Consider the following 22,376-nt stretch of genomic DNA (forward strand, 5'->3'; position numbering starts at 1 on the left):
GATGTTATGGCCTCTCTGTGTATATTACCACAAACATTGACTTCTAGGCTTGTCTGCCTTCTTTTTTACTGGAAAACAAAATTCCACAAAGCAGTGACAAAACCCAGAACCAGGACAACATGGGAAGGAACTGCACCTTTCTAAAAGACATGTTCTCACATCAGGCATTTTAAAGAGAAGAGGAAGAGACCACCAATAAGCATCAAAACTTTTCAGAAAACAAGAGGACTGATGCTGGCGCCTCTGGGACTCCCAAGTAAGCTTAAAGGCATGTCCAAGAGTTCCCAAACAACCGTGATTTTTCTCAACCAACCTCCCATCTTCCAGCCCAAGAATACATTGCAGTAACCCACAGAGTTATTTAGACACTGATTCCTTCTACTTTCAACTCCTCACACTAATTTCATCACAGATATAGGAGTATATAAAAGCACTGCAAACCACGTAACCCACTGGCACTTGATGTCACAGCATTACCTCACATAGAGAAAGTAGCAAAGGCTTAATTAGCTATCAAAACTTTTTACTAAAAGACTTTGTTAAAAATAATTTGTGAGTTAACCGTTTCCTAGGGTAGCCACCTCCACCTTTTGCTGTAAGCACAGGGGCTTGAATGCTGGGACTTTCAGGACAGGGGAAGGGAGGGACATGCTGCTATGAGCCTACTAGAGGGAAAATGTGCTTTAAGTCATGTAGTTTGTCACATGCAGAGGCGGGCCAGCTCTCTGCTGTATACTCCGGGGGGATATATAACAGGTACCATTACCAGATTCAGTTATCATTCCTTAGTCTGTGATTTACCAAGTACTGCTGATACAAAATGTTTCTTGCTACTCTTAGCTCAGCCCATCCACTGCATTTCCTTAGACCATGGTGAAAAATTCTCTTCTTCCCACTGTTTTTAACACTTTTCTGGATTAGCTCAAAAACTGCCTATGACCTAAACATTTTAGCACTGCAACTAAAATCACTGTCATTGGTCCTAGATGGGACTCCTTTAGCCCTCTGAATTTATTTTTCTCCAACAGATTAAAACAGTCCATTAGGGTAGATTTCATGTGCCAAACTGTCAGTGGGTTTCTGTGACTGTCACACACATCCTCCCACCGCCTGCCCTTCCTAGCGGCTGCTAAATCACATTAACATGCTATCAGATCACCACTCTCAGATTTTCACATTTTAGCAGCTGTTACTGTCTTATTAGTGAGTCTGCAGAGAAAATCTTTCAGACAAAATGGAACCGAACCCTGTGGTTATTGTGACTGGAAGTATGCAGGACTGAAACTGCCGGAGGGAGGCCTGCAGGTACCATGCAGAGGTCTTTCAGAAGAGACATTTGTTATTCAAAGTTGCTGCCCATGGGGGGAAAAAAGAAAAAAAAGCTGATCTCTACTCCAAAGATGCAATAGTTGTAATTTTTTCATATTTTTACTATCAAAATTAAGCACAGGATGGTGCGAGAGCCTTGTTCAGCCTCACATATTTTTCATCCTGTCCCCACGTGGTCACTCATCCCAGACATACACCTTCGAGCCATGCAGCACTATGCACTGCCAAAAGGTGTTGAGGACAAGGTTTGTCACTGATCACTTTCCATACAAATAATGCAAGCTTTGGTCAGGTCCTGTAACAGTTAACTCTTCAGAAGAGTTACATAAGCATAAAATGGGAACAACAAGTAACACTGCTGTTGTTATTATCCTGGAGCTGCACAACATTAGCATGCTTCAGCAATGGACCCATTGGACTAGCAGCTGGACCCTTGGTCTGTATGCTGCGTTCCCTTGTGTTATTATACGTCCTGAGGTGAGTGTCCTAAGCTGTCTGTGCCTCTTTTTGCTCAACTGTAAAGTGAAGATAATGATACTTATTTATCCCTGTAACTTTATTTACAGTGATGTCGACTGAACAGCTGGTAAGCATGATCACTAGTCCATACTCTTTTATTCTGTTAAGAATACCTGAGCTTGCCAACCACTGACCAACTTGATTAGTAAATCTTTAGAACATCTTTATAGAACAAAATAAGCATGAAGAAATAAACATTGTAGCAATAAGGAAAAAACAACATATTTTTTAAATATTAAGTCATTGTGTTACAATTTCTCTATGTTCTATGAACTGCATCATGAAGGATCTTACATGATATTTAAATCTTTTCCAACAAGTTCTGTGTTTCTTACAGCTTTCTCAGTAGATCAATAACTTCCAGACCTTAAAATCCATTTAGCAAACATCTTCTCAAATGAAACAACCTCTCAGACTCATCTGAGCATCTTTACTGTCTATTTGCTACAACTACCACAACTGCAAATAGCAGCAGCCATCACCATTATGTGTCAAAAAAAGCACAGGACGGAATGGTCTCTTTATCACTGTGTTGAGTTGAACAAAGACAGATTATCTGGTGATTAGGGGTTTGGAATATTAATTAAACATCAAGGCTTTCAAATTAGAATCCCAGATGTTTGATCATTATGGTAATTCCCTGTTAACAGCATTCCCTGAAAGGCCTGAGAAACATTCCTCTAATTCTCCAGTGGTGAAAGGTTGAGGACCCTTAGGCTATCGAGCACTGAGATCCTCCGCATCAATTATACAAGACATGGCCTTTTTAGCAAAATGGAGCCATCTTATTTAGTGAGCCTTCTGTTAAGAAAGCTCTCAAACAGCTGCCTAGGTAGATAAACGCTTTCCTTACTAACACAGGCCTTTCCAAAACAAAGCACACTGTTCCTTGCACAAGCTGCTTGCTCTGAATCAAGTCTCAGCAGCAACCACCTTTTCAGGGAGGGGTAGCACCAGCAGCTGGGCCTGCTACATCTCCAGAAAAGCTGCCCTGTCAACAGCACTATCAGTGCGTCTTGGTCTCCTGCTCTGGCCTGTCTAGGCACAGGAGTCAGACCATCTTCCTCTGCCCTCGCTCGCCTCTGACTGAACTGCCTCCCAGCCAGTGCTACCTGTGTAGCCTTATCCTGAAAAGGTGAGAAGCTGGAACAAGTTCAAGTTGTGCTCAGGAAATTATGTGGATTGTCACTAGTTTCCTTTCGATATTACTTGTGCATCTGCATTACTACATTTTATAGAGACAACTTCTGAGCCTGTGAACTAATCTGGGAACAATGTCTAGTGTTTGCAGAGCCCACTGACAAGAATGCAGATGGTTCTTTTAAAAGCACAAGTACTGTTTGTCATAGTCAGCTCAGGAAGTGTGTTTGGAGATCTATGCTAACAGCCAGCCTGCTTACTACCATGGCATACTGCCCTCACACGTGACCTTCTCAGTGCACTCAGCTCTGCGGTTTGTCATAAATTATCTAGTTAGGAATAATGATAGCAATAACAAAACTCCTTTCACCTGGCAGTGATTTACCCCTGGTATTTCCTCCCTCCACACGTGCTCCTACTAACATATGAATAAAATGCAACTTCATACATATGCCCAGAGCAACCTAAAGACTTTTCATCAAGCAATAGAGCCAGAAAAGGTAACAGGAGATCCAGACAGGACGGAACAAATTACCTGAAGTTCAAGGTCTCAGGTTATTCACTTACAAGCTTAGTCAAACTTGAGTGCAATCTTAAAGGAATTTCAAGTGGAAAGGGGATGTATTTCAATATTTTTCATTCTTTACTAGATGTTAATTTTGCACAGTCTGATTAAGAATTTTCAGCCTTTGCAGGGTGCCTCTTCAGAGCAGATATACTGCTGATCTGGACTAGTTGGGGAACATCCCTTCTCCCGTTATGTGACAAGGAACTTACATGCTACCTTGGATAGTGCTCTATAGAGGGCTATGTTCACTTAGTGAAAACCACTTTTCCAGCAGCCCTTAGTGGCCACATATAGAGTAAGTGCCCACACATTGCTTATAAAAAAAGAATAGAAAGTATCTTAACTTACACAAAACCTATACAATCTCCCCCCCCAGCTTTTATTAAAAAACTTACTATCTGTGTACTAACAAAATATAAATCTATACTCAAAAGTACTTGCACTATTCACAAGGTTCCTCTAGATTCTAACCAAGCACCCTGAAGGTCTCCGTGCCATGTTCCAGTCAACTGCAGATGTTGCTGCATGTAGTCTCTCTATGAGCACAGTTTTCTATAAATCTCTTCCTTGCTCTCACAGAGGTTTTGCAAAACAGATTCAACCACAATCACACAAAGCAGATATTGTTCATCTAGCTCTGGCCTCAACACTAGCTATTTCCACTTATCCATCAGTTTTCCTAATGTCCATTCTACTGTAATTCCATAATTCTGTCCAGGAAATACTTAGACATGCTTCATTAGTCAAGTTGATGGAAGAAAAGAAGGGCATCCTAGAATATGGACAACTACAATCTCAACAAGGTCCATGGAGTCTTGAACATTAGCAACTCTGTTTTTCACAGTTGAAAGCATGCCCAGAGTTTCCTGGATCTTGCTGGGCCTCACATTAATGTTGACTGTATAGAGAAACAATTCTTAAATAACTTGCTGTGAGAAGCTTTGTGTTTTCAATGGCTGTCAACAGTCCAGTAAAACTGGGCTGAATCTACCAGTAATTTATAGAGCACTACAAAACACTGGAAATGGGGGGGAAATTATCTTTTTGATAGCACTGTACACCTCCAAAACAATATACCATATGTACCAAAATCAAACTGATTAGTTAGATGTAACTGGAAAAGGCAAACTTCCAGATAGCAAGTTCTCCGTTCTTCTATATTGAAGGTCCTTGCATGTAGGGCTGCTTGGTTTCTGCAGGCTGTAGCTAAGTGGTCTTGGGCACCCTGATGGTCTGCTATTACTACTGATCATCTCAAATTAGCAGCTTTATCCTTCTGACTCATCAGTATTAGTTGGACAATACCAAAAGAGGCAATCGATCATATGAAGCTGCTCATGAAGAAGAGACAATATTAGTTAAATCTCCTCCTCAGCTGCCCCTTCTACCTAACTCTCAAGTCATTGTCACAACAGATTATGGAAGCTTGTTCTTACTTAATATTCTCCTAACGAGAATATTCATTTGCAGTTTAGCACTAAATGAGATTTTTAGCACTAAATGAGATTTTAGCACTGCTCAGCAGTGGTTTTCTTTCTTGTCTGACACCTCTTTGAGAAAAAAGACACTGGTTGGATGATGGGATAAAAGACAAAGCTGACACTTGGTTCCAGGATACCATTCCCTGCAGTCAGTATGAGGTCATGTGCAGCAAGACCAGTCCCAGCAGTGAAACAGTATACTGAAATATTCCAGGTACTTACTCAGAAACAACACAGACTGTGGTCAAAATATTCCTAAATACCATTCACTTAACATGAATCAAGGTTCTAAATTGTGTTCAACAATTATCACAAATCATTTCGCTCAGATAACTGTAACCCCAGACAAGTTTCAGGTATGGCTTATGAACTAAGATGCTTGATGCAGGTTTGGCTTTATTAACGATCAACTGGCAAATGAAGAGTCACTTTTTGCCTTGTTTGGGTCTAATACGTGCTGTGATTGCCCAAATCTTTAGGTCCACTGAGTCATTTAAATAATTGCCTACAGCATAGTCGCAAGAAGCCTGCAATACTGAATTTTGTTCCATACAGTGGGGAACAAATAGCATTTCTAATAGCAAAGCACAACTTTTATGTTTCTTAAGAAATGTGGCAGCACATACTGCTTTGAATTGTTGATTTTGGCATTTAAAGCAGATGTCAGTATCAGTTATGATCAAAGGTGCAAGCATGCACATTCTTAAACCAGACCCCTAAAGATAAGCTGAGCAGCACAGAGCCTTATTGTACAGGCTATAAGATTTCCTCTCATCCCCTGACCACCTACATCTCTTTATACCTCCTGGGAGAGCAAAACAGGACCATCTAAACAAACATTAAGACATAAAATATATGAATACAGAATAACTACATATTTTTATAGGTTGAAGGAAATTAAAAAATGAAAGTAGGGGAGATCTTCGGGAAAAACCTGTAAAAACATTCCACCTTAGTATATCATACCTTCTACTGCTAATTCTTTCCATCTTTCTTTGTTTGCTTGAATGATCTTCATCAAGTTGTCCTTAAAGCTCGTTAGGTCTACAGTTGCTAGAGAATTTTCTGTGTGAGTCCCTCCTTCACTTGTACTTTTAAAACTGGGTCGTCTTTGTGCTTCAGCATTGCTTACTGCTCCCAAACTATTTTGGCTGCAGAAGGGAAAAAACCCTAAATTATGAACACAGCCAATTTTAATAATACACAAACAGTTAATTTGAATCAAATTCCTTACGACCCTCATGCAATCACTAACTTGAAATAACAGTTTTCACCAAAGAGTGGCTAAGATACAAGACATTTCTTCAACTCATGAAGCTGTAACCTGGGACCAACTCTTACCAACCTTCTTCCAGGGAATTCTTGAAAAAAATGCAACAGCTCAAAACACATTACTTGTAAGTTGGTTCTTGAAAGAATGTTTATGTAGCCATTTTGGAGCAGCTTATTAGATGTGATTTTGAACAGTGAATGGTATCTTTGGGGGTCACAGGAAAGACATCTGACTGTTATTTGTTGACCCATTTAAAAAAAGCAAGACAGGAAAGTATATGATAGGCAAGTAAGTTCAGCTTCAGCTGAAAATTCTCTTCAAGGTACATGCCTTCAAGTGTAGTCCAAGCAGGATTTAGTACAGTGGCTTTAAAATCCACTTAAGAGCTATTGCAGCTATCTTACAGGTAAGGTAAGGTAGAAGTGAAATTGATTATTCATATGTGAATATGCAGATACATGTAAAGGTAGGAAAAAAGAAAGAACCCTTTTTTTCTTAGGATCAAAAAATCAGACCTATTTCTGGCTTTGTATAGGTAATCATGTCGTACCAGGTTTTGCTTACTCAATTATGCTGCATAGTTTATCTCATTGGTACCAAAGACAGATGTTAATATGCATACAAATGAATTTCCATTAATCAGAAAATATAGTTGCAGTGAACATATCAGCAAGAACTGCACAAGAAGAGTTAACTGGAATTTCCGTGTGCTCCAGAGATATTGAATGGGATAGAACAGAAAGAACAGGTGATAAATCTAATGTTTTCCAGGCACCACAGTGAATGTCACACCATATACTCATGGTGTCCAGCCAGTAGTGTTTGTGCAACTCTGCTGGCTCAGACATTTCTGTATCATGCTATAGGCTCTCCACTCTCTTCATAAGTGTAGCTCTTGATTCCATACTAAGAAAAAAATCCCTTTATCCTCCACCTCACATGAGGAAGCTTTGCTGGATCATGAGGAAGCTTTGCCTTTCTTCATCTACCACTCAGTCATGAACACCAACCAAAAATGAAACCTGGAGCTACTCATCATTTGCAGCTGCTAATCGCTCATTTGTGAAGACGTGAGCAGGTAAACAAGTTTGTTAGCAATAATGCCTTAGTTTAGCACTGTTCCCCAAAACACTAAGAACACTGTCATAAATACCTACTTCTAGTAACTTCTACTTACTTCTAGTGACTAAAATACATGTAAACTCATGATCAGAAAAGAGCTAGGTTCATCATTTTGCTATTAAAACCTAACTAATGCACAGCAAATGAAAAATTGCCCTGCAGAGTTATCATATTAGCCTCAATGAAAGGTCAAATTACAGTTTTAAAATGAAAAAAAAAGTGGTAACAGAGACAATCTTTGTAAAAGCAGCATCTGATTATTGAACAATGCTTTCAGCATGGAACCACTCAGATAACATTGTCTGTCATAGCTAGTTTGTTTTATGGACAACTTCTATCATGACACAAAAATCAAGAGCTTGATGGGTAACCCCCCCTGCATCTCACTTATACTGTATTTAGATCTCTCAAGTGGAGTATAAGTGGAATCAATTTTGTCTCAAGTGTATATATCACATAATACTAAAATGGAAAGGTGAAGAAGGAAAGTGACCTACAGCATAATAAAAACCAGAAAAAAACCTGAAACCATCTTCACCACCTCCACTTCCAATTGTCTCTCAGAAAGCAAAGAATGACTTTTGGTACTGTGAATTAAAATTATACTGAAAATGTCTCAAGATAAGAGAACTAGGAACTTCAATAATCTATTGCAAAGATTATAGTCAAAGGAAAAAAATTGTTACTAGATATGCTGTAGAAGATCAACTTTATTTTATACATGTGTATTCTTCTCGTTATTGTGTTTTTGCCTTTTTAAACGCACGATCATCTACAGTCAACAGAGTAACAGCATGTTGCAAATACAACATAGCACCACATGGTGGCAATACTGTACAGCTATTGATGCTACTTTTCCAACTGTTAAAATAATTGTGATAATTCTGAGAATGACATTATTATGTTAGTTTCTGTTAGTTCAATAACTAAGCAGTGTATTCATACCTGGGTGTCCCAAATGCAGGACTTTCAGATTTTGACGCTTCCTCTATAAGAGGCATAACAATTTTCTCCATTGAGTCCGTAAGAAGAGAAAATGTCGGTTCTACTATGAAATCAATGAAACCTAAAGAAGAAAGAGAGAGAAAATCAGATTTTACATTTTCACAGCTCTCAAATTTAAAAATAAATACTTGATATCAGGTTGATTTTCTGACTGTAGTCCTGATTTAATATACTAGATACCACTAGGAAAATCTTGAGGAAAAAAGCAGAACTAAAACCAAAACCACCTGAAGCTGTACAGATATAACTAGATATTAATAATTATAGCTTTTCATTCCTTTTTCTTGTAAATTCTATGCACTGCAGAACACACCTACCATTTAAAATGAGTATTAATTATTGAATAGAAGGGAAGCTACAGTTGAGCCAAGGGGCTAGAAGTACTGTCTCTTTTACCATTCAGATCTTCTTGCCAAGGAGTTAATATTTCAAACTGCTGTTTATTATTCTGTGGAGGTAAAGTGTTATTTCACAGTGTGTAGGCGTGTTCTGTCAAATCAGTGAAGAGAACAAGTAATATCCTTAGGAGACAGCATTCATCCCACAGTTCTGAGATGTCAGCTCTGAACAATGTCTTTTACATTTTAAAGTGCTCATCAAGGTATGGAATGACACAGTGAGAGAATGAAGCATTATTCTCTGCTGAGCACTTAACAGAAAAAAAAAATGCTAAAACATGAACTAGCAATGGATTTCCAGATGTCTTCATACTCTAACCATGCAACACAGCACAAAGGTGAGCAACAGTGCTTCAGTCTAGGATCCAGCTTCCCTCCTGCAGTAGGTATGATGCTCAAGCACGTTGCCTTTCAAGTCCCAGTGAAATGGAATAAAGAACATTTTCAGTGACAAGATCAGACAGGATGACATACTTCAGTTCAAGGATAAGACACAGTCACCTATAGAATCTTTCCCCGAGTACTGTGTTCACTCACATGAAAGGTACAGCTGATGGTGGGACATACTACTTTACTCAGTATGCTTGTAGGGTATCTCCTTGTAACTACTCCCACTGATCTTTACCTATTTTTATCTCCTTATTATTGCTGATGGAAACAGGGATAGAGCCAAGTCCCACATTCCTGAAAACGGGAAGCTGAAGTTTGACCATTGTTGACCAAAATGCAATTAGAATTGACGGGAACAGAATGCAGTGGTCCTTGCCAACCCAAGGAGGCTCGACCTTGTGTAGTTTGACCCTGCCACACTGACAGTCTTACCTGCAGTCCAGACATCTGATGTACAAATTAGCTTTAAGTTGAGATGCATCTACAAAATGGTACCAGGCTTTCAGATTGTAGTAGAGACAGACCTCTGAGTTCTTGAGCAAGAGTCAGTCTGTCTGAGGACATGATCTACTAAACTCTAAAGCATGTACAGTAAAAGTTGGGCTCATGTCCAGGACTTTGGTTAATCCCTCTCCTACTCCTCTTTGGCATCATCACATGTGCTGAAATAACTTCAGGTTCTTTTGAGACCAGTGCATTTCTGCTCTAAGAGCATATGTGTTTGGTGAACAGATAGGTGCAAAGAAATACCTTCTATATGACAGCATTTGGAACATTTAAAATTAAAAATGGGTATAAATGTCCACATGATTTTACATGCTCCTACACATAGAAGAAAAAGAAAAACACAACTTGTCATTACCTATTTGGGACTGAGCTACCAAAGTAGACTTGCGGTCACAGAGTGGGGAAAACTGAAGACCTAAAGCAGCCTCCTTGTCTCCCTGCAAACAACAATATTTAATATTATAAGCACGTATTTGACAGAGGGACAGAGAAACAAAGGAATCTGAACATTTTTAGTATTTATTCAACAGATTACTTTGCTCACTTATACTCCTAAATAAAAACAAGCCACAGGCAAAAAAGCCCTCTTAATTTATCTTTAAATTTTCAGCAAAAGTAAAAGTCAAAATTCTAACTTACATTTGACAATTTTTATATAAAGGAACTTATTGCAAGCAAGTTCTCCTCAAGAGCAAGGCATCTGCCAATGAGATTTAACATATATGAAGTCCTCCAATATTCACAGTTTAGTACTGCTGATCCCAGATGTAATAGGATTGGAGAACACATGAACGCTTACTACTAGGAGCAGTGCGAATGGTATCTCCATGTAAATGCAGGAGCCAGACTGTAATACAATATAAAATGGGGTGGTTCTAACAATTTCAGCCATTGCTGAATACAGGATTTCTAAAGCAATATTAATTTTGTAGTCTTCCCTTAACTAGGTATTAAAAAAGCAAAAATTCCACACTAGCAAAGAATCAGTTTGAATTTTTTTGTGTTTTCAAGTAGCTCTTTACCCTAATTATGAACTACTTTGCAATTAATGTAATACATAATTAAGACTTAAATGACATTTAAGTCTACTGTAAACTGTCATAATGGACACAGCATTGTTATTTAAACTGATCATTACAATTTCATGAGATTTAAAATTTAAAAAAAAAAAATCAAAAACCTCACTGGACAAATTCTCTTTTTGTGCTTTTGGATTTATTAGGACTTGAACTATATATTTCTTTATTTCTAAGGTTTTGAGATGGGTAGGTGTATTTCTATTTTAAACAAGTAGCTCAGATTTTCCTTGGCATTATAGCACACTTTCTGTAGTTGTTGCTTTTAAACTTAAAGCATTGTTTTTTCCTTTTTCCCCTGAAGCTAACACTGGCACATATTTTAACCATTAGCTGCAGTTAACAAAGTTTTCTGTCTAGGGGAATGTTCATTTTTTGCTGGTGCTCACCACTTTGAAAGCTGCCTGTTAAAGCATTGGTTTTGCATCAGCAGTTTCAGGCTTTGCTGCTTTTTCCTGTAAGCAGTAGAAGTAGTTGAATTACCATTCTTAAAGAAAAGAAGAGGAAGAATTACTGGGTTCTGTATACATTTGGACTACTTCATCTTGGCTGACAGAGATTTGGAAATCCCAGAGATTTCCACCACACACACTCAGATCAACACCCCAGAGGATGCACAACAAACCAGTGCATCTAGGAAGCAGGAGACCTACCATGTCTGCGCTGCTCAGTGCATTTATAAATGTACAGTTACTTCATGACATGTTAAATGTGTTAGAACTACTCCACACACACTGTTCTTAGTAGTACATATAAAGAGGGATTTAGTTCCTTGCACTCTCCTCTACAGCCTGAAAGACTTTCACAATTTATACTGCTGAGTTGCAGAAGTACATATATGGTGATTTGATCCTATTGTTAAATGCCTTCTCAAGTCTTTGAGCAACTTATTTGGGATCCAGTTACTTCTTCTAATGAAAGAATAAAAGAAGAACTAAAACATTAGCTGATCCTATGCACTCAACAACCAGTGTGGTACTGTTTATTGCTAATGCTACATCCACTTGAGTGGACACATTGCCTCACTGTCCCATGGGCTCTGTCTTGTGTGTCTCTCTGTGTCTAAAATGTTTTTACAGTTGGTCATTTCTGACCTTTTCAAGTAACACATATCTGGGGTAGTCTGTTCCTCCTTTTTCCTCTCAAGTTCAAAATACTCATAATTTCCATTTACAGAAGCAGACACAAACTCATCACTCTACTCAGTATTTCCACAAAACTTAGTCCATTCATTATTTAGATTAAGGCACCAGCTCTCCAATCTGTCTCCCCAGTGCAAAGCTCAGAGTCAAGGATGTCTTGATGCTCCCTACCAGGAATTCTTATAAAGAACCTCTAGGAACTGAGCAAGAACCTTCTAGGGCAGATGGGCTTAACAACCTCATGGTTTATCATAACGACTTTTTTATTCTCTGACCCCTTTTTTCAGTGTGACCAATCTGATTTGAAAATGTCAGCCTATAGCAAAATGACAATCAAGATGAGCAAGACATACACTGTTCCATTATCTGTATTAACCATTTTTAAAACCTGTGTATAACTGTAGAAACTGTGTCATACCTAAACTGGATTTTGTTATCAATTGTACTTCAGTAACTGTTATGTTAAAAACGTGCATGGTCACAAATGTTCATTACAGGGAGAGTATTCCCCCTTTGGAGAAATGTTTTTTTTTCACCTTCTGTGAGTAAAAAAATGGCAGCAGTGACACCAACACCTACTGGGCTTTCTCTTTAAATTCAGGATCTCACAGAAATGAAAAGACTTTCACAAAGGTGTGTCTTCATTTTTGTTTTAGGATATATGGCCACAGCATTAACAGCATGATACCATCTAACCTCTGGCTTTGGATCAGGTTGTTATGAAAGCAAAACCTTCAGATCTATGTGGCATATGCATGGCAAGCACTGGCAAGGAAAAGAAAAAGCAAGGCTTTCTGAAATGTGAAATGGAGACAACTTTTTGCCTTCTTTGCTCAACATGAATTCTTCCTATTTTCAAGTCCCTCATCCTACCCTGCTGGTGCTTCTTTTTAACTCAAAGCATATATAAATGTCTGTCTACAGAATGAAAACAGCTTGACAAGTTATACTATTATTGAAAGAAAAAAAATGCTACAACACTCAGAATCTTTGTATCAGCTGAAATAGATATAGAGCTATAACAATTTCATCTTATTCATGCACATAAAAGTTGAATTAATGTCAGTGGTACATATGAAGAGTAAGGAATATATACTACTGACTATGCTTGTCAATCACAACCAACAGCATCCTTGCTGGTAGACTTATGAAAAGATTTAATTGTGTAACCATTGCTTCTTGAACTAGATTTATTAAAAGAATTTAAAAATGGCACCTGTCGAAAAAATTCTTCCATCAGGGCCATGGTCCACCGGTAGTGCAGTTCCCAGGATTTTGCTGGATGGCTTATGTCTGCTGCATGTAGAATCAAAGACATGGCTTTGGCTTTGTCTACCCTGTCAATTCAAGGACATGCTCCAATTATCTCAAAACAAAAGCAACTATTTAAATTATTTTTTTGTACATGAGCTCATTGAAAGACTATAGATAATGAACAGAATGGAAAATAACCTACCCCTCTGTCTGCTGTAGAGTATGTCGCATCGTTTTAATTTGTTGAAAATGACCCGACATATCTGTAGACAAGACCATCTCAATGACCAAGCTACGCAACTCCCTATGAATAATAAAAAGCAAAATGACTGATTATAATTCTTTATTCTCTGTATGGTACATTTTTTTAAGCAGTACTTGTTAATTTATAACTTTCTAAACAACATCATGGGTTTTATTATGTTTTAAAAAGCATTTAAATAAATTATTAACAACTTGAACATTGTATCCTAAAGGGATTCTGTGAAAGCAATGTACTTCAGAAAATGCACTCTTGCAATCATTATTTCAGAGTCACACTGTTTTGTAATTCCTTTTTTCTGGTGTATAATCTAAAATTACATGCAGTTCTGTCACCCATTATCAGTCTTTCCTTATTTTTCCAACAGTAGAGTATTCAAAAAACCAGGTGGTGTCTGGGCTTACCACCACACAAGAGGATATATTTGTGTCTTTTACTACCACCCTCATATTAGTGCAGAGTAGGCATAACACTAAACCTAGGAAGAAGGCTGTGGAAACACTCAGAAGAGCAAGAGGTATTATATGTGAAACACTGCATAACACTAAACCTAGGAAGAAGGCTGTGGAAACACTCAGAAGAGCAAGAGGTATTATATGTGAAACACTATCAACATTATACCAATATATGAACATTATGACAAACTACTCTTCATCTCAAAAATACCTTAATGCCTAATTCATGAATCAGAACAAGTTCAGGATTTATAGTTTATCTATATCTTGGTATTATGGTCAGAGATATTGGCTTGTCCATCAGCTTTCTATTAAATGAATATGAAAACAGTAAAACATGAATCATGTAAGAAAGTGTATTAATTCTCATTGTATATGAAATTACATTAAATTTGTCAACAATAATTACTGACTTGGAAAATTCTGTTTCCTCGATATAGAAGGACTGTATATAGACCATGTAGGATTCTACTGGGTCTTTATTTACATGCTTTTTAAATGGCCTAGGAGGATTTATGTGCAAGGGTGTTGCTTATATGTATATCAGGGACAACTCACCACATTAAATCTTTGACTACGTAGCATTTTCTTCATGAGCACACTCCCAATCTTAAGGATTTCCAAGTATCAATTACAACAGTAGAATCCTACTTTAGTCATTCTCACTGATCTTTCATATTGTATTAGTATCTTTGATTTACTTAACAATGCATTTTTTTCAGAGGACTATGTTTCAAAGAGGTAAATTGCAGTTTTTCAGGGCTGTTACAATAGTTTGTTATAAAAACTATCAAGACCACTTTTGAGCCAAATTAATTGCATATTTAAGCTGATACTTCTCATTGATTTTTGTGTATTTATTCCTGATTTGCTTTGTTGTAACTGGATAAAGACTCAGTCCTCTCACTTCTACTCAATAATATGCAGCCATAGCAACTTGTGTTTAGAAAATGCCTTACCTTATCTGACCTCATAATAAGATACTAATTAATTTGCATCCCAACTGTTCCTCCTCCGCACTGCTTCAAAACTGTACCCTTCAAACACAGCCAAACCCATCAAAAAAAAAAAATAAAATAAAGAACAGCTAACACTGCATGAAAACTGAGGGCTCTGCATTGTTAAACCCTGTTGTTTGTAAGACTGAAATAATTATCACTTCCCCTTTCTATGGGAGATTTTCCTAGTAACTTTCCAGGTCTGAACTTTTAAGAGTAATCAGAAATAAGCTCACCCCTACTACACCAGACACACAGAAAAGCAAAATGCTGCTTCCAGTAGATTCACATTGTGATGGCAGGAGACAAACCCTAATTCTTACCTCCATCACCTGAATAAGGATCAAACAATGTAGCACTGTCCTCCTCACACATTTCTGAAGATTTCAGGCCACTAAAAAGCTGCTTAACAGCAAAGGAGAGGCTCTCCACCTACAGCCCGTGGTTGTTTCCTGCCTGTGTCCCCATCCATCATCAATAAAGAGAGAGAAAATTCAGAAGTGACGGGGAAACATGAAATAAAGCTTTACGAGAGCTACAAATGCTCAGTCTACTACCATTGCACAGAACTTGGACTTAAACCATTCCCAAAACATTTCCCAGGGAAAAAAGACCCTCTCAACTTCCATACTGAAGGAGACCTCAGCTGGTACCATAGGTAACTCCTGGACAGAAATCTCTGCCCACTTCATTAGGCAGTCCACAGCTACAGGAATCGGGACAATACAGTTAGCACTGCTCATTCTACCATAGCAAAAAGATACATAGGTGTTGCCGTGTTCTATGATGGGAGCTGGTAAGAGTATTGATGTACAGTGCACAGTGGTTTTTTGGGGCCCACAATTGGAAGATTACTGGTTTTGAGTGTACAATCTCCACTTTTCGTAAGTAAACAGTCATGTTCTGTGCTGTCATCCTTTCTTAACCTTCCTATATCCATACGTCCTATGGATAGGATACTGTAAAACAACAGATGCAAGATAATGTGAAAAAATTACATGAATAACGCTGTAATAAACAAGAGACAAGAAGTGGCACATGAATTTCTTGGAAAAGTAGTTAACCAATAAAGAGAAACCAGCTTTACCTGGATTTGTCCATGACAAAGACATTTAGTCAGCAGGAAACTAATCAGAAAATGCAGGAAGGGGCTAAGATGAGTAAAAGCAAGTTGGGAACAGAAGATATAAGGTTCATCCTGCAAATTATAGCAATCTTGCTTTCCTCAGACAGAAGACTCCCAAGGGAAGTTGTGAAAGAAAAGCTGTTCATCATGCATTGTATATAATGCATATTGGTTTTTAGTCTTTTTTATATAATTAGGCAATATCATAGAATCATCGAATGGGGCAGGGGCAGCTTTAACTAGATCAGGTTGCTCAGAGCCCCATCCAACCTGACCTTGAATGTTGCCAGGGATGGGGCCTCTACCACCTCTCTGGGCAACCTGTTCCAGTGCTTCACCACCCTCATTGTAAAAAATTTCTTTCTAATGTCTAGTCTAAATCTATTCTTCTTTAGTTTAAATCCATTATTCCTTGTCCTGTCACAACAGGCCTTGTTAAAAAGATTCTCCCCATCTTTCCTGTAGGCCCCCTTTAAGTACTGGAAGGCTGCAATAAGGTCACCTCGCAGCCTTCTCCTCTCCAGGCTGAACAATCCCAACTCTCTCAGCCTGGCCTCATAGGAGAGGTGCTCCAGCCCTCGGATCATTTTGGTGGCCCTCTTCTGGACCCGCTCCAACAGTTCCATGTCCTTCTTGTGCTGAGGGCTCCAGAGCTGGACGCAGTACTCCAGATGAGGTCTTACCAGAGCAGAGCAGAGGGGCAGAATCACCTCCCTCGACCTGCTGGCCACACTTCTTTTGATGCAGCCCAGGATATGGTTGGCTTTCTGGGCTGCAAGCGCACATTGCTGGCTCATGTCCAGCTTTTCATCTACCAGTACTCCCAAGTCCTTCTCCGCAGGGCTGCTCTCAATCTCTTCATCCCCCAACCTGTATTGATATCGGGGGTTGCCCCGTCCCAGGTGCAAGACCTTGCACTTGGCCTTGTTGAACCTCATGAAGTTCACACAGGCCCACCTCTCCAGTTTGTCCAGGTCCCTTTGGATGACATCTCGTCCTCCTGGTGTGTCAACCACACCGCTCAGCTTGGTGTCATCTGCAAACTTGCTGAGGGTGCACTCGATCCTACTGTCTATGTCATTGATGAAGATGTTAAATAGCACCAGTCCCAATACAGGCCCCTGAGGGACTCCACTTGTCACCGGTCTCCATGTGGACATCGAGCCACTGACCATGGTCCTCTGGATGCGACCATCCAACCAATTCCTTACCCACCGAACAGTCCACCCATCAAACCCACATCTCTCCAATTTAGAGAGAAGGATGTTGTGGGGGACTGTGTCGAACGCTTTACAGAAATCCAAGTAGTTGACATCCATTGCTTTTCCCTTGTCCACCGATGCAGTTACTCCTTCATAGAAAGCCACTAGGTTGGCCAGGCAGGACTTGCCCTTGGTGAATCCATGCTGGCTGTCTCGAATCACCTCCCTGTCCTCCATGTGCTTGAGCATATCTTCTAGGAGGATCTGTTCCACGATCTTCCCAGGCACAGAGGTGAGGCTGACAGGTCAGCAGTTCCCAGGGTCCTCCTTTCAAATATCATGGAGAGTGGTTTGGCAACTACGTCAGCCAATTCCCTCAGGACTCTGGGGTGCGTCTCATCAGGTCCCATAGACTTGTGTACATTGAAGTTCTTCAGGTGGTCTCAAACCTGATCTTCCCTTACAGTGGGAGGGGCTTTACCCCCCTGGTCCCCATCTTTTGGTCCATCGATTTGGGAGGGGTGAGGAGAGAGGTTGCCAGTGAAGACCGAGGCAAAGAAGTTGTTGAGTACCTCAGCCTTCTCCTCATCCATTGATACAAGGTTGCCATTCTTGTTCATCGGGGGGGTACACTTTCTTTAACCTTCCTTTTCTGGCTGACACACCTGTAGAAGCCCTTCTGGTTATTCTGTACATCCCTTGCCAAATTCAACTTCATCCTCACCTCGGCCTTCCTGACCTCCTCCCTACACAACTGGGCAGTTTCCCTGTACTCCTCCCAGGACACCTGTCCCTGCTTCCACTGCCTGTGCAGTTCCCTCTTACTCTTTAGTTTGACCAGCAGGTCTCGACTCAGCCATGCTGGTCTCTTCCCTTCCTTGCCTGATTTCTTACACTTGGGGACTGATAGCTCTTGTGCTCTATGGAAGGTGTCCTTAAAGATCTCCCAGCTCTGTTCCTTATGAGTGGAATGGTTTGAGACATTAATACTGCCTGACCACCTATAACTGTTGACATAACACATGGGGTGCTAGAACACCACAAGCCTAGTAAATCAAAGGAGAAAGGGGGACAAAAAAGGATCCCTCTTTAGTTATTTAGGGGTGCTAAGTGAGAGAAACAAGACAATATGGAAGACTGGAATATATTTTCAGAGTTGAGAAAAGGGTGAGAGAAGACTATGAATGTCACATGCGTTATCCACAAAGGACGTCCTCATCAGAATGCTGGCAGTGTTTCTGTGCTCAGACCCAAAGCCTATGTTTTAAACTTAATTGAAGCTGACAGTTTATTAGTGCATTTATCTTCTTAACGTTAACATGTAGAAAAGAAAATGTAATACTATAAAGACATTCTCAAGTCATTTTGCTTCATCTTGCTGAAATAATTAGCAGAACCACAGTTTAAATAGGCAGGGGTATTAAATTTAAAAAAAATGAAATTGCTGCAACTCAAGAAAACAGATCTGACAGTAGTCAAGAAATTAATCAGTGCCAGGAAGTACATTAAAAAGTTGAACAAATTACCATTTCAATTTGCTGCCAATTTGATTCAGTGCAAACTTCAAAACTGTTAGTTTAACAGCATGAATTTCAGTATAGAACCAAGAAGTTCACTCTGGTAATAATTAGAAAATTGAAGAGCTTGTTTTAAGTGGCTAACAGATCTGTCATTGCACCAATGAACAACTGTATCTGATGACAGGGTAACAGGTATATTTGGATATTAAAAATGAATACAAGGAAACCATCATTTCCATGACTGACCCTCTAAATTAAGTATCAGACTTCAACAGGTTGTGCAGGTTCTCAGACTGGCACTTTGGAAGTTACCAGATTGTTTAAAAGTACAGGCTGTAATTGCCTAGCTAAGTGACAAAACATGGAACTGAGTGTCCTCATTTAGTTGCTTGAGCTTATTAATCAGTTCATACATCTCTTCTAAGTTGTACTGAATAACCCCAACAAGAGACCATAAATTCTACTTTCTCTGGTTGCCAAATCCCACCAACTTCAAACTGGCTGCATATAATAGTGGACTGGATCTGTGCAGCCACGCTACACAAACAAAATTCACAAAACTAAAATAAAATCCTTCACGAAATCCAAATTGGGTTACAGTGAGAGGATACTGAAAAGCAAGTGCAAACACACCTAGTCTGTGATTGAGCAACTTCTGAAGGAACATGGTAGTTTATCACAGGTTCAAAAACCACAGAGAAATGAAATGCAACAGAAGTTAGAGCAAAGGGTCTGTAATATTAAGAAAAAGAACTGTGGGAAGACCAGACCGAGCAATCTATGCAGAGAAGAGTGTGCTTCAGAAATGTGAAGACAATCTATCACATTCCTCACTGTATTCTGCTGCAGTCCACCAGAGCAATATGTATGAACATCACACACCTGGAAATCAGAGGCTCCTCTTTCCATTGGGAAATATCTTCTTTCACAGGAGTTTCCATCCTATCACTCTTTTCCCCAGTGACATAACAAAAGGGAACAACTGGCATGCACTGTACTAGCTAGCAGCCAGACTTCTGTCACCTGGAGCAACTGCATGTTGCTGCAGGGATTCCCAAACTATACTCATTTACCGTGGTCTCCAGTGATGAAGGAGCCAGTACTGGGGAAGCACATAAGTGTCTTCAAGCCATACTTGGTCCAGTCCTGAACCGAAATTCAACTGAAGATGATCTGCCCCATTCTACCTCAAAGCATTCTCTGGTAGAACACAATATGAAACAACACCACTTAAAAAAAACATACTCAGGGCAACAAGTCTGAAGATTTGAAAATCATTACTTCTCTACAATGATGGTTTGAAAAGACAGAATACCAGCCTCTGTGGCTGTCTACTGGCACAACAACTTTCTGCGTACTCAATAGCTAGGACAAGCAAAAATAGGGAAACAGAGACCTATCAGCCCCAAAACTATCAGGTCCGAAATAGTTCCGAGCAGATCAAGGCTGACTCATGCAGGCAATGAAAATCTAGGTGTATAGTTTACAATTTACTTCCAGAGATCTTTCTCCAGAACTAAATTTACAACACAAACCTTATGATAACTAAATCCAAATGAGTATTCTCTGAGAAGAAATCTTTTGTGAGAATGAAAAAGTGTATGCTTCCTCTCACTCTGTATTAAATAAAAAATTAATAATACTTTAATATGAAGTGTTTTGGAGTAGCTACAGAAAAATAATTAACTGAAAACCAAAAGGGTCAGCAGACTTACATCCAATAAATGCTTTATTTAGGGGTGTTCTGATCATGTAGATAAGTAAAATCATGTAAATCTACCATGTAAAACAGACCTTCATCTGTAAATATACACCACACCAAAATTTGATCTGACATTCACATATTCCTTCACAAATGTATAGTTTTGTGAAAATATAAATAAAGAAGAGTATAGCTTTGTTTTTCATGGTGGCATCATTCACAGTGGGAGACTTTCCTGGAAGCAGAACATCTCTCTCTGACTTCACAGTCCACCTATTTAAAAGTTATTTTTAGGACCTCTGAGTAATAGCTATGTTTACAGAAGCACAGGGAAGTGTTATACGTAGCGGTCAAAGATATACAAAGATAACGTCCTTTTTCATAATGGAGAAAGTCTTATCTCTAACACTTGTTCATTTTGGTCTTACAGGTCTTAGCTTTTGTGACATCAATTATGATACTTATTCTTGCAGCTGGTCAAATTTTCTTCAGGAATTACACTAAAATTAAGAAGAAGAAAAAAGAGATTCCTGTAGTGCTTCCGGGCCTTTATTATTTTTGGATTCTCCAGATAATTCATTTTTTAATGCTTAACCAAGATGTGACTATGCTGTGCTATGTTACGCAGTGGAAATCCCAGAGGCAGTAGTGCTCAAGCTGGCAGCAGAGTGTGACCCTGCACTGAGGTTTTAACCACTGTTAGACAAGGTAACCTAGCTCAAGAGGGGCAGCACTGTGATTTTCCTGAAGAGCTACCTCACCTGAGACACTGTCCACACAGTCCAACACTGTGCCTCATAAATGCACAACCGCACTTGGAAAATTATATGGAGTCTCCCAAACAGTACTTCTTTACACCACAGCAGCATTCCCTAAGCTCTAAATATCCATTACTCCTTCCAGTGCCAAAGTTTCTTCCTGTAATTTGAACTCTTAAAATAGACTCCACAGGGAAGGCCTGGTTGTTTTGATTAGTTCTAAATACTGGAATTAAGTTTGAACGTCACAGTAGGTCTTACCTCCAGTCATCTTTGGTTAAATTTGCCAGGATGTTCATCTCTTCTTCTTGCATGAGTCTATAAGCAGCACTTACATGATGATTTTCAAGAACAGAACGATCATTGTACAATATTGCAACATCTGACCTAGTGTTAAAAAAAAAAGCAGAATTTGCAATAGCATCCCAATGATGGCATTGGGGAAGGTAGGACTGTATACTCTCTATAAGGGCTATTGACTATATATGAAGCTATGTTCATTTGTTCCTGCTGTATCAAATACTGATAAAGTTTCCATCCTAAATGCACTCAAAATTATCATTATACCGTTGTGTATACTGTTTGTGGGAAAGTCATATTTTTAAATGTGTAATGTTTTATTTATATGATATAACTAACAAAAATTTGTGAGGAGATCTTTGAGCTTCTTGACTGTAGACAGAATTGTAGAGCAACAAAAATGGCCTAATTACACTACTCAAGAGTACTCTTTGGTGATACAACCATTTAAAATGCAATGCATTCACTAACAGAGGTGGCTGTTAAGAAGTTACTACCCTTGTTCTGAAAGAGATGTGCTTTGGCCCATGTCACTCATAATCAGAAGGAGCTGTAAATAATAAAATACTAAAAAACTTCCATTTCATATGTTTTAAACAGATGCCATCTTTTGTTAGAAAAACAGCCAAATCTTAAGCCTCATAACAAAGGAACAGAAGAGATGCTAAGCTGAAATTCGATTGCATTCAACTGCTTCCTAAAGCCAGACCCTTACCATAACATTAGCACCTTCAACAGTATCTTTTCCCTCTTAATTAAAGTCTAACCTACAATACCAAAATCACATACAGATTTTCACAAATTTTGATGCAATATGGATTTACCATACTTAGCTTCAAACTTTATTAG

At 39.0% G+C, this 22,376-nt stretch overlaps 1 protein-coding gene across 2 annotated transcripts in view; it reads right to left on the minus strand.

Annotated features, from left to right (window-relative positions):
• PDE1A (phosphodiesterase 1A) overlaps positions 1–22,376 on the minus strand; it is a 223,123-nt gene that overhangs the window by 14,156 nt on the left and 186,591 nt on the right. For both annotated transcript variants that reach the window (XM_075710144.1, XM_075710145.1), the window contains exons 9-14: positions 21,489–21,614; positions 13,407–13,508; positions 13,167–13,287; positions 10,088–10,169; positions 8,378–8,498; positions 6,004–6,188 (exon numbers count right to left, since the gene is read on the minus strand). In XM_075710144.1, coding sequence (XP_075566259.1) covers positions 6,004–6,188; positions 8,378–8,498; positions 10,088–10,169; positions 13,167–13,287; positions 13,407–13,508; positions 21,489–21,614 — 737 coding nt within the window. The remainder of the gene's footprint in view (positions 1–6,003; positions 6,189–8,377; positions 8,499–10,087; positions 10,170–13,166; positions 13,288–13,406; positions 13,509–21,488; positions 21,615–22,376) is intronic.

Source organism: Pelecanus crispus, chromosome 5 (assembly GCF_030463565.1).
Source record: "Pelecanus crispus isolate bPelCri1 chromosome 5, bPelCri1.pri, whole genome shotgun sequence".
Taxonomy (NCBI): domain Eukaryota; kingdom Metazoa; phylum Chordata; class Aves; order Pelecaniformes; family Pelecanidae; genus Pelecanus; species Pelecanus crispus.